This window comes from Maylandia zebra, linkage group LG17 (genome assembly GCF_041146795.1).
Source record: "Maylandia zebra isolate NMK-2024a linkage group LG17, Mzebra_GT3a, whole genome shotgun sequence".
Lineage (NCBI taxonomy): Eukaryota > Metazoa > Chordata > Actinopteri > Cichliformes > Cichlidae > Maylandia > Maylandia zebra.
This window is the reverse complement of record NC_135183.1, coordinates 20,058,795-20,071,686: the sequence shown is the minus strand read 5'-3', so window position 1 is coordinate 20,071,686 and position 12,892 is coordinate 20,058,795. Positions and strand designations below refer to the sequence as shown.

The window sequence follows — 12,892 nt, the reverse complement described above, 5'->3', positions numbered from 1 at the left end:
CTTTTCCCCTAATCTAACCTAACTCTAACCGTAGAAGGGTCAGCAGTGATGCGGTGCATATTAAGCAGTAATAATTTGTCTGCAAGTTATGTGCATCACTGCTGCATCATTATCTGATGGAAAGACTGAAACAGTAAAGCAACTGTGGTGTTTCTGTTTTGCAGAATGTCGTCATCATTGCTATTATTCACAGTATTAGATTGCAATCAAAGTGAACAGCTTTCAGCGTCTGTGAAACCTGACAATGAATTCATATAACATGTGGTTGAGGAGATTGGACCGAGATATTTTTCTGTTAGAAAAAGACAAAAAGCTCATCATGCAAACAGACTTTAAGCCTTGGGTCAGCAAAATTCTGATTTTATTTAAACAAACAAAATACAATTTTAAAATAACAGCAAAAAAAATAAATAAGATAAATAAATCATAAATAGCACACGTTAATTTACTACCAAAACAAATATAACTCAGTTAAGTGGAGCAGTGGATTGAGGCATGGTCTTAAATAAGAGAATAAATAATAAGTAACTGTAAAAGTGGAACTGAATGGTCAACCTGAGGCAGTTTAACCAAGTTATAAATATGAAGATAACAAATAAGAGCAAAAAAAAAAAAAAAAAAGATTTCTAAACCGAAAATTCAAGCTAATGATTTAAAGTCCAAATTGTTGGTCATTATTCAGATGAAGGGGTGTGGGATCAACAGCTGGCGTGGGCAATCACAGAAGCTGCCTGGAAGACCCCCAGGTACTCAGCCAGAGCTCTCTTCTGAGCCATCAGATCATCAACCTGCAAAAACAGACACGACTTCCAGTTAATGATCAGGGGAACACACTGACAAGTGTGGGTGGAGCCTCCTCCACAGAATCATTATCTAACCAATATCAGATACACTTCCAATAAATCATTAACCTCTTTCTACAATGCTCGCAGGTCTGTGGACGCTGGCTCCCAAAATAACAACACATATGAAAGGCTTTTAAAGTCTCAAAGTATGTGAAATTAATCATTTCAGGCTTTTTTTTTTATCATGGCACAGGCTTCTTATAGTCTTCTTAAAGCTGTCGCCTGTGTGAGGTCTGTCTGACAATGACAAGAAAACTCTGACTCTAGTATTTTGAGAGGGAAAGACAAGAGTGCTTTGAAATCTTTTGTTTTGCCCAAACAAATCATCTTCATGCATTTAATGTAAAAGGTCAAGGTCAAGGTAACTTTATTTATACCCAAAGACAAGGTAAATTTGCTTTACAGAAAAATGACAGCATTTGGCATCCCTTTAAAAGAAAAAAAAAAGGTTTTAATTACTAAATAAAATACTACATTCAAATGAACTCTGTTCCTTAGTACCTGCTCCAGTGCCAACAGCAATCCAGTGACATCATCTAGAAATGTTCAATTTCTGAACTACATCTGAAGTTCTTGCATCCATTAACCTTTAACTGAAAAGATCGCATGACTTTAGAGTTTCTCTTCTGCAAAGTTTCTATATTAGTCAATTCTTTCTTTTATGGGCTTCTTTCTTTTTGTGGGCGTAATCTCTTCAACGATACACCAGTATCTCTTTATTTAGTTGCAGTTTAACATCTGTGGTGCAGACCCGTGTAACACTGTTTGTGGGCCAGTTTGATGGGAAACAAAATGATCTTACCTGAAAGAAGCCGAAACCTACAGTCTGCCAGCTTGAAATCTACTATTTCTCTCTGATGTAAAGTTTAAAAAGAGTTAAAACTGCTGCAGGAAGTCTGACTTATTAATCAGCAGGAAATGGTGCTTTTCCCAGAGACCATTTTTAGTGGCAGAACAAACCACTAGTTTATTTAAGTAGCATCAGTATTAAGGCAGAATACACTACTGAGTGTGTGAGTGTGTGCGTTTGTTGGTGGTGATTAAATAAAACCCTCATTGTTGCTTCATCCCTGCACTAGTTTTGTTTTTGCTCGAAACCCACAGTTAAAGCTCAAACTGTACTATTGCAGCAATACATGAACTCCAGCAGCACCAGCCGGTGGCTTTGACCCAGATTTAGTTTCATTTTTAATAACTCTTTTGGGTAGTCAAAGGTAACACACAGATACTTTAAAAACACAACCAGCTAAAGTTTGATCTCACAATCTCACAATGCAGAATGCAAACAAAAATTGTGCATACTGCAATTTTACTTATGTGGAGGAGTGAAATTGTAAATATTGAAAAAAAGATAATAAATAAATACAGGATTTAGTTTATTAATTATGGGCATAAATTAAATTAAATTAATGTGGCAATACGTTAAATTAGATATCGCGTTTGCTTCCATGTTTATTTTTCTTGTGTGATAAATATTTTCACTTTATTTATTTATTTGCAAATTTTTTGTGTCTATTTATTTAATTTTTACTTATAACATATTTATTTAATAGATTGTTTCTTTAATTTCAGTTTTAGTCCTTCATCTGATGCTGGTCCTGGCACATGGCCGGCCTCATCGCGTCTATTGATTTCTTCCTTTTAAAATAAAGGTCTTTGCCTCTAATGTCACCACGCAGTTGCTCATAAACCTTTGTTGGATGGTTGGAGTGTTTCTCTCATGAGATAAAGTACCTTGAATGGACTATTGTTGTGATTTAGCCAAAAATAAAAGCATGAATGATAATAAAGATTAACAAAAACACCAATGTACCGACCTCCCTTCTTCTGAGTTCTGTGTTGCACTCTGGTGGGACTGACCCAGAAAACTGCCCAAACACTGAGTGTTTCATGAATGAGACTAAAAATCAGTAGCCTGTTACCTTTATTTGATTCAGCCTGTAGAGTATTTCCTCTTTGTTGTGGTTCACGTGAGTCAGGCGGTTCTTCAGCTCCTCCATCTTATCCTGGAGATTCTTAAGTGCCGACTCAACCTCAGACCTCTTGGAATCGGAGACCTGATCCAGCAGACCCACGGAGGCCGTGGACTCTCCTTGGGTGTGGTGGTTGCTATGTGCCAGGATGCTGGAGAAAATGCGTTTGTAGACATCCAAACTAGTATGTATCAGCTCTATGACGTCGTTTCTCTGTGGAGCAAAGAAAGGCTTTTTAGACCAGCATTTAGTTTGTTCACAGATTTAATTGCAACAACAAGAAACAGATTACAGATTAACAGTGTGGCAAACAGTGACCAGGACCTTAGCTGACAAGCAATACCAAAAAAGTTTATCCTCCGATACAGAGACGTCATCACCTTAAATATCATCTGCAACATTTTTTAAGTGTCTTTAAGCTTTTCCCGTCATTATCTTCTTTTACTAGCAAAAAACTTTCTCCTGAAGTAAAAACAGCATAAGCAGTTAGGCTCTTTTACTCAGGTGGCCAATTTATTCATGATCATTGTACCAATAACTAGTCCTGACCAAGGTCACAGATGATTCTGGGTTAGGGTTAGTTTTAGCATTTGGACTCGGTTGGTGGAGCAATGAGTGTTAAAACAAAACACGGGCACTATCAAACCCAATCACCTCACAGAAAACGTGTTTTGAATAAAACAATGAATATTTCAAAAGAATGTGTAAAAAAAGATGGAAAAATGAGCAAGTTGGATATAATATTTTCTAGAAAAAGTCCTGTCTAATGAAAGGAGGTTGTGCTAAAGATATTCAGTCTTCTCTGCTATATAGTAAGGATGAATTTACCTATAAATGTAAAAACATTTTGCTCTAAACACAAATTTCTCCCAATATAGGCTACAGTTGACTTAAAAGATCTAGCTCATAAAATCTGATTGCGCTGTTATTACTGGGAAGTAAGAAAACTGGAGAAATAAGACATCAGGTGTGAATGAACTGTTTGAGCCTACCTGGCAGGAGGTGTTAATACTGTTGACAAAACTGAAGAGTTCAATGTTGCCAACCTCTGGCTGCGTCAGCCCCTAAAATATACACAAATATACAATCAAAAAATATTTAGAAAGATCTACAGACCTACAACAAAAACAAACACAAAGAAATGGGCAAAATAAATAAATGTTACAGTCAAATACATGTATATACACATTGTCCTCTTCAGGCCAACATGATATCAGTGTTGTCAATATCATAATGTCAGTGTTGTTTAGATGTGCCTGCAGACATTTAGCCTTGGTCTCAATGAGTATCTTACAGGGATATTATAGTTTGGTTACATTTGCAGAAAATGAAAGTTTTTTTTTCTTTTGGTGATCAAAGTTGTTTTTTTGTTTTTAAAAAAAGCACGTTTACACATATCCTCTTTCTCTTTGAAACATGGTGGTAATCAGAACAAACCACAAGCACATGAACTGGTTTCAGTTCATCTCCTTGTGAAGTTTGAGAAGTGTGTCAGATTTCGTTATAGTCACCATTAAGTCATGCGATAGATTTCTTGTAATAATAAATCAATAAGTCCAAGTAATTTATGCAATTCATCAACTCTGCCTTAGAAGTAATGTAAAAAACATTCTATGTAAGTCTACACTAAAAATCAATCTAATGTAAATCTGAAATCTAGAGGCATCCTTGTCATACACGAAAAACCGTACAACACCTTACGACATTTTCATGTTTGGTCACACACCTGAAAATACTCACAGATTATTTCTCTCATCTAATTTTAAAGAAGCAAACTTCTAAATTAAAATCTCAAATTAGCGCTTTATCTTAAAGGGCAACGCAAAGTTTGACCGAAAACACGTAAGGATCTAAAATCGAGCCTTGCGGGACTCCACAGGTAAACTTACCAGTTCGTGCGCTATGAGCGCCTGCTTCTGTGTCATTCTCTCCGAGACATGCTGAGAAACTGACACACAAGGAGCCCTACGATGGCGAGGAAACCCAGAAGCTGCCAGCACAGCTCCCAGTAAGACCAGTAGACACGCTAAAGTACTGTATGGCGACATCTTCTATCAGGAACTTTAAATCAAACTGCTATAAAAGAGCAAAAAGTGTCTTCTCACAAGGAGGCTGATAAAGTGCAACAGTGTGTTGTCTAGTTACTGATACTCTCCGTTGACCTGAGGTTCTATATATACAGCTATCTATTCTTGTGGTCTGTGGGCTGTGGGTTCTGCAGCAGAACCAGAAACAGCAGCATCAACATGACTTTTCCTCTAAAACAACTCTGCTGCTGCTAAACGTGCACACACAGGAGACTCCCTGGTCAGGTTTCAGTTCACTTCCATTCTCTGAATGCATACGCATGCACGGGGTGAGGGGACCCCCTGGTCAGAGAAAGACCTGCTCACTCTAATTTAAGTGGAAAATGTTTGTTTGATGTGCATGAATGGTTCCAGGGTTGCAACAAACCTCATGTAAGATTTATGAAACTATACAGATTTTTTGTGTCTCTGCGCAACCTTGTGTGCATGTAAATGTTTGCAAATTTAGGTTATCTGCACATCTTTCAGTGGCCTACAAAATGTCTGAAAACTAAACAGATAACAGGCCAAACTATCATGAACGATTGTTCCTACAATAAAACACTTTACGTGACCTTTATTTCATTTCAGTTTGCTTTTATAGAGAAACATAAGTGAGTTTATTGTGTTACGTTTCGAAAAAAGGCATTATGTGATTACAGCTTACAGCTTCTAGAGAAGCCGCTCGCCTCTGTTTTGGGTCTAACATGCTAAAACGTCCAGTCTGCTGCAAGAAACAATTTATGGCTGAGGATTGTTTCCCTTTACAAACACTGTATTCACCTTTTTGAATTTTATTACGGTTTGAAGTTGGGGCACGGCTTATTTGACACACACAGGCAGCTGCTGCTAGTGTTGCCTCACTGCTGTTATTATGTTGCTGGTACTTTGTTTTACTTTGACATCACAGTGGCAAAGTCCATCATGTGTAATGATAACAACGATTTCATTTGTATAGCACATTTTAAACCACACCGTTGCACAGTGCTTCACAGTCTTGATAAAATCCGTAATTTAAATATGCATATGCAAATATACAGTACAGATACATAGAAGTAAAGGTTACTTTTTATGTGCAAGTGTTGGTGTGAACCAGCCAACCTGATGGGCTGAGGAAGGCTGATACAAAGTTACTACCTGGAAAGTGTGGTTGCCTCTGGATTTAAAATAATCACGATAGAATCTTCAGATCTGATGTTTGCAAGACCAACCGCTGGGTAAACACATCTGAGCAGTTCTGCTGAATGACGTTATATGAGGCATGTGATAAATATATTAAAAGCAGACGGCGTAGGTTTTATTTTTGCGTGTTTTTGTCTTTCGTTGTTGACAGAAACAAAGAGTGGATGAACTCAGAAATGTGAGATTTAAAGTTCAACTGAAGGGCAAACCTAAGACTTTTAGCAGATTATTTGACTGCTAAGTGAAACTCTCTGTGCCGATCCAAAGTGAAACATTCACTGAGGTTGGTGAGACCTTTGAGGTTGTTAGTCTTAACAGCAGTGCATCTTAGTATCGTTAGCAATGTAGTGGTTACAGAAACTAGTGCGAAAATTATTTATATATATATATATATATATATGTATATATATATATATATATATATATATATATATATGTATATATATATATATATATATATATATATATATATATATATACACACACACACACACACACACACACACACACTCACCGGGTACTCTACTGGATTAAGATCTGGTGACTGTGGAGGCTGTTTGAGTACAGCAAAGTCATTGTCATGTTCAAGAAACCAGTTTGATGGGTTCACTGTGGTTAGAAAGGGATGGACATGGTCAGCAACAATACTCATGTAAGCTGTGGTGTTTAAGTGATGCTCCCAACGCTTGAGCTCTCAGCAAAGGCGGTCGCACTTTCTCCTCTCCTCCTCACCCTTATCTTCCCTGCTTCGCCTCTATGTCCTTGTCTTGTCTTGTGTGAATTTACTTTCCCTGGAACAGTCTCTCACTGTCGTTCTCTAAACCTAAAAGAGAATTATGGATTTGATCAACTGGTCTCTGAGTGCTATTGACACCCTTTTCTCAACGAGAAGTCGGGGCTCGGGAGAGCCTGAGTGCCCTGGAGGGACTTTCCCTGCCGGTTACACGATGGACGGGTGGCAGAACTGGAGGACCGTGTGCCTGGCGGGACTGTCGATCGAGGACGCTGAAGATATCTACCTATTCGGAACCATGATAACAGGGTTCATGCTGATCGGCGTTGGCTTAGCCCTGGTTTATCAGAGAAATAAGAAAGCGGAACCAGCTGTTCAAACCCCCACAAGGCTGCCCGCTGGATTCGAAGCGACGGGACGAGGTGCGACCTCTCACAACGAACGTAATATGGTCAACACCTTGGAGACGCTTACAGCTGCTGTGAAGGCTCAAAACAACACCATTGAGCGTATGAGGGGAAACATCAGAGAGAGGCCTGCTCAAAATGAGACCCTTGAGCGACAGTTGGAAAACATCGCGGAACGGATCACTGCAGTTGTGAGGTCTCAGAATCAAAAGACTGACAACACCACGGAACAGAAGTTTGATACCATCATGGGGAGGCTCGCAGCTCTTCAACGGGAGATCGAGAGACCAGTCTCGGAGTGCTAGAATTCGAGCTGCTCACAAAGGAGAAATCAACAATATTCAACATTTGGACACCACGGCTCCAGCTGCAGGCCCAAGGCTGGAGCCCACCAAAACAACTCCCTGATAACGACTGTGTGATGACTATTCTTCCCGCCCCATGAAGGACACCTGGATTGGCTGGAGGACTGTTTACTTAGCCTGATAGGCCGAAGGACACTGTCTCAGCTAAACTATGGACACGCACACACACACACTTACACTGATAAGCACTCACTCATCCCCCTCCCTTTCCAACGCCTTCGATGCTTGTGCCCTACCGGGGATGATAGCAGTCAACTGGACCAGCACAGATGCTGCAGGACCGGATGCGCTGTCTACGCCGGCTCTCTCTTACCCTTTACCCGCCCTGTTGCTTGTCTCGTGTTTCTATGGTGTATTGATAGTCATGTGCTTTTGTGCTGAGGTGTTTTTTCTTTTATCAAACTGTTCTCCCACTAGGAGCTCAGTCTGAGTGGAGTTTTTTTTCTCCTCCTCTTACCTCATGTAGTGTATTTTCGTTGTTTTTTTCCTATCAGCCTACCTTCTGACATGTCTGCCCAATGTGATGTTTGTGTAAAGTTGGTCAGAAGGTTCCTTTGTGAGTGCGCATGCGCCATTAGCGTGCTGCCTGCTGTAACCCCTAATTTCCCTCGGGATGAATAAAGTATTCTGATTCTGATTCTGATTCTGATTCTCAGTTGGTGCTCAGGGGCCCAAAGTGTGCCAAGAAAGTATCCCTCACACCATTTCATCACCATCATCCTGAACCACTGAGTCAAGCCAGGATGGATCCACGCCATTGTGTTGTAACCCTACCATGTGAACGTTGCTTCAGAAATCAAATCTCGCTCACATTTTGCCAATCCTCTGCTGTCCAGCTTTTGATAATGATTCTGTATGAATTGTAGCCTCAGTTTAAGCCATGAGGAGATGTTTGAGCTGGATAATCACAGCAGATAAGCAGTTTATGAAATATTCAGACCAGCAACCACACATGTTGACTTCAATCACCTTTGTTTGCCTTCAAGGAGGGTTTAAACTTCAGCAGGTCATCTTGACCATGTCTTGTCATTGGTTGCTTAGATATTTGCATTGACAAGAAGTTGAACATGTGTAATAAAGTGTCAGGTTAGTGTGCAAAATGTATGCAGTATACATATGTTAAACTCCCAACCACTGGGAGTTTATAAACATATTACTGCTGTAGCAGATAAAATGTTTTATAAGTTGGACGAGAGCAATACGATTAATTTTAGGAAAAGAAAAAAACATTTTGGGTGTAGGTTGTAGTTTGACTAAACCATCTGTGTGTGTGTGACTGCTGGTTTGTGTCTGCAGTCATGCACACAGATGCAACTCTGCTCACTGAGTAACTTCCAGTCAGAGTTTATCTTCAAATCAAGGTTAGGTAACCTTGATCTCAGGATAAAGATCAGGTGAGGGTGCATCGACTGTATAGTGTCTGAGGACATTCATCTGCTCATTCATCAGCTCGTGGCTTTCTAAGGTCATGTGACCCATGCCTGCTGGTTCTGTCCCATACGAGGCACAAGGACAGAGCCTTCTCAATAGTAGCACTGCAGAAGCATCTGGGACTCATCTTTTTACAGATGCTTGTAATTAACCGTTTCAATGTATTGATGTCTAATGTTTTTTGTTTTCTTTTGTTCAGCATTTTGTGATCAATATCTTGAATAACTAAAGTTTTTACTTTTTACTTTGCTTTAGCGTTGCGGTTTTATGCCTGACTGACGCACCGACTGACCCACTGAGCGGCAAACGCAGTCGACAGTAACGGTCTGAATGGATGGGATGCTATCACTGCTAAAAGCAGCTGCCCTCATTCAGCCTTTCTGTGTGCTATTTTGAGAGCGGCGACATGCTGCGACACATCTGACGACATCAAATAGTCATCTCTGTACATCGTACGCTCAGGCTGCTGGATGCTGTAAACAGGTTGGTGAGGTTGTTGTTAACTTTCACTCTGAAGATACGTGGACTTTGAAAGCTCTTTATAAGTTATACAGAGATTAGTAAAGTGAGGAGAAAGTCCATTTGTGTTTTCACTACAATATAGTTAAAAAGCACTCATTGTGAAAGATTTGAAGCTTGTACTTCCTTTGTTATCTTTCCTCTGCAGCTCATATCAGTCACACCATCTATCTCTAATCTTGATTTGTTTATTTATAGTGCTAAATGAGTCTTTTACTCCAGTTTATCCTCTTAACATCCAGCAGGTTGGCAGTTTGCATTTTAGCCAAGCGCTGAATGAATAGCTTCAGAAACTAGAAGATGATAGATCATGAAACCTGTTCTCTTACAGTTCTTCTTCTAAAAGAATGTCAAACAGGTGAAAATTCCATATTTGGGGATAGAAAAAAACCCTAACTCACATCTGACGAGAGATGATCAAGGTCACCAAGAAAGTAGTGAATGATGGGAGGTTAAACAGTTAAACAGTTTGTTGGTAAATCTACATAATATATAAATTAAAGACATTCCTATTTAGATGTGCATGAACCCGCCTTTCAGTACTGTTTTAGAATCCAAAGAGGCTAAAGAGATGACTCCAAAGGCTCTGAAGGTCCTGGATTGGTGCTACAGAGGTTTGGTGCCCCATGTTGGCATGCTGTAGCTCTCTTCTGCCACTTGGGAGCAGTATCAAAAATATATGGAACAACAGTGCAAGTGATGTAGGTAGTGTTTGCTTTGTTCCCATCTTGGTATACACAGAAGCCAGCCTCTCCATGACCACTGCAAACAAGACAGAGCTCAGAGCAGATCCCTGATGTAATCCCACCCCCACCTTCAAGCCATCTGTCACTCCTGCCGCACACCTCTCCATTGTCCTGCTGTTCTCAGACATGTCCCGCTACACCCTGACCCTTCATACAGCACCACAGTTGCTCTCTTTCACCCTACCGTTATAGTGGTGTGAAAAACTGATGATCTGTGACAGACACACAAAAACTAGGAAATAGGTAGGGGGCAAACAAACGTAACTGTGGTGCATCACATCTTTGGATATCTGAGTTCAGTTTCTCTACCCACACCCAGATGGCCTGATTACTGCCACACCTGCCAAACTGTCTGAAGTTATTTTTGATTCAACGAGCCCAGGTTTGCTGTAGAGCTATTATTCACTTCAGGTGGAACTATAAAAATAGTCCAGAGTTTAAGGGGGCAATGGAGTAACACCTTTGGTTTTGAAATATGTAAATCAATCATACATGGGTGTAATATTCATACGTCCACATTAGCTGGGAGTGAAACTGTGGCGGGAAGAAATGCAATCATCATCGTGGGTTGGAGCGCCATTGCACCGGTGGAAATATCACCACTGGAGGTTAAGGTATTACCGCCAAGAGTAGAAATGCCATTGCAGCAGGAAGATGCACTGTCCCTGCATCATCTCTTCTGGTGGAAACGCTACCACAGGGCGTGCAGTGACATCTGAATCATCAGTGCAGAGAGAAAACGCCGTTGCACTGCATACGAAAATAATTTCTAGGTATTCCCCGTTAAATTTATCTTAATTGAGTTAGAGTAACTAAAAGTATTTAAACATTATCCTTACGAACGGACAGAGCTGCAGATTTCAAAGTTCACCTTTATTGAAACAGAGATTGTAAATTTCACTTTCCTGCTATCTTTTTTACCCAACTTATTGTGTTAATGAGTGATCATGGCAACAGTATGAACAATACCAAGAATTAAGTGGACAAGCTCATCACTGTTTCTCTGAATTACATGACACATCTTTACTAGAATAACGAGTAATGAATTTGGAAACGTAGGCCTTAAAGTGCAGATCCTGTTTCTGCTACAACTCTAATTGTTGTGCAAAGTAAAATGAGCACGGTGTAGCAGCTAGCAGCATGCCTGCTTATTGCTAGTCTGTGTACAGATTGAAACCGAGCTTAAAAATGAAACCTTCACCAACTTTCTCTGTTGCAGCTTGTGGATTCATTTCTATGAGAAGGTTGAAAAACCAGCAGACACGATGTTTGTGGTCTACTAGAGCACAACAGTAATTGAAAACACAATCCAAAAAACTGACATTGATGAATAAAAAAATCATTGATATTAAAAAACAAGGTTACCTAGGTCTATGTTAGGTAACTGGCAGTTTATTCGCACAAAAATTAGATGACTTCTAATTTTACTGCTTCTAAATTCAGATAAAACTGCAGCTATTGTACTTGGCCCTAAACATTCTCACAAATATGGCATCTAACCAGGTGCTTACTGTTGATGGCGTGACCTTTGCCTCCAGTCATTTTTGACCAGGATATGTCCTTCAATGTACAAATGCACAAATATGTGTCAGGAGTGTCGTGTGCGGAGGCGAGGAAGTGACCCAAATGCAGGACTCGTGGATAGTGAAGAACTGAAGATGGTTTATTATGAATAGTGGATGAACAGGGCAGGAACGCAGGGCGGGCGGGCTTGAACATACATACAGAGAGATGACATTAACATCAATGATACGACAGCAAACGAGTAGAAACAGAGGGCTTAAATACACAGACTGATGAGAATGATAATGAGAGACCGGTGAGTACACAGCTGAACATAATCTGGCTAATGACACGAGACAAGCTGACACAGGAAAAGCAGGAAGTGAGAACATGGAAGTGGCAAAATAAACTGAACATGAACAAAACTGAAAGCACTGGGTCAACGACCCAGGAACCCTGACAATATGTAGGACTTTAGCCTACACATTGCCTCCTCTTCATTGTTTCCCTGTTAATTCCAGAATCCAATCTTTACAATCCTGTTTTTCAAATACAAGTTCCTGAATAATCCGGCTCCATCTTATCTTAATGACCATATCACCACATAAGAGCACTTCACTTTCGCAGGCTTATTGTTTCTAGAGTATTTAAAAGTAGAATGGGAGGCAGAGTCTTCAGTTTATAGGCCCCTCTTCTGTGCAATCAGCTCCCAGTTTGGATTTGGGAGACAGACATTCTGCTTTTAAGCTTAGGCTTAAAACTTTTTTTTGCCAAGCATACATTTAGAGCTGGATCAGGTGACCCTGAATTCTCCTCAGTTATGCTACAAAAAGTCTAGGCTGCTGGGGGATGTGATGTAGCATAAGTTAAGCAGCAAGGAAGGTGATAAGTAAATAGCATTAGCAGACAATTGAAGTTCTTTTTAAGCATACTTTATTGCTAGCATCTCCCTTTTACCATAAAACAATCAATCAGGCATGCAAAAATCCCACTGGCTTTATACAAGACTTTGCCCACACCTGACCTCGTTAGTCCCTACCATTGAACAAAATAGGTCAAACCAAATAATACAATTCTAAACAAAGAACAGGAATAAAGTCATGCATGAAACTGACAAACTCA

The 12,892-nt window shown here is 40.0% G+C and overlaps 1 protein-coding gene across 1 annotated transcript; it reads right to left on the bottom strand.

Moving 5' to 3' along the window:
• Positions 1 to 424: 424 nt before the first annotated feature.
• On the bottom strand, positions 425 to 4,815 carry LOC143413336 (uncharacterized). Its single transcript, XM_076876167.1, has 4 exons — positions 4,708 to 4,815; positions 3,811 to 3,882; positions 2,768 to 3,031; positions 425 to 788 (listed from the first exon to the last, which is right to left on the bottom strand). Exons 1-4 carry the CDS (start codon positions 4,741 to 4,743, stop codon positions 699 to 701), a joined length of 462 nt encoding a protein of 153 aa, XP_076732282.1. The 5' UTR covers positions 4,744 to 4,815; the 3' UTR covers positions 425 to 698.
• Positions 4,816 to 12,892: the final 8,077 nt, after the last annotated feature.

Bases quoted from the DNA above. Each gene is read 5' to 3' on its own strand.
- LOC143413336 (XM_076876167.1), bottom strand. From the start codon at position 4,743: ATGACACAGAAGCAGGCGCTCATAGCGCACGAACTG. The intron at 3,883-4,707 runs GTAAGTTTACCT...TGTATATTTTAG, and splicing joins CGCTCATAGCGCACGAACTG to GGGCTGACGCAGCCAGAGGT. The intron at 789-2,767 runs GTAACAGGCTAC...CTGTTTTTGCAG, and splicing joins ACAGGCTGAATCAAATAAAG to GTTGATGATCTGATGGCTCA.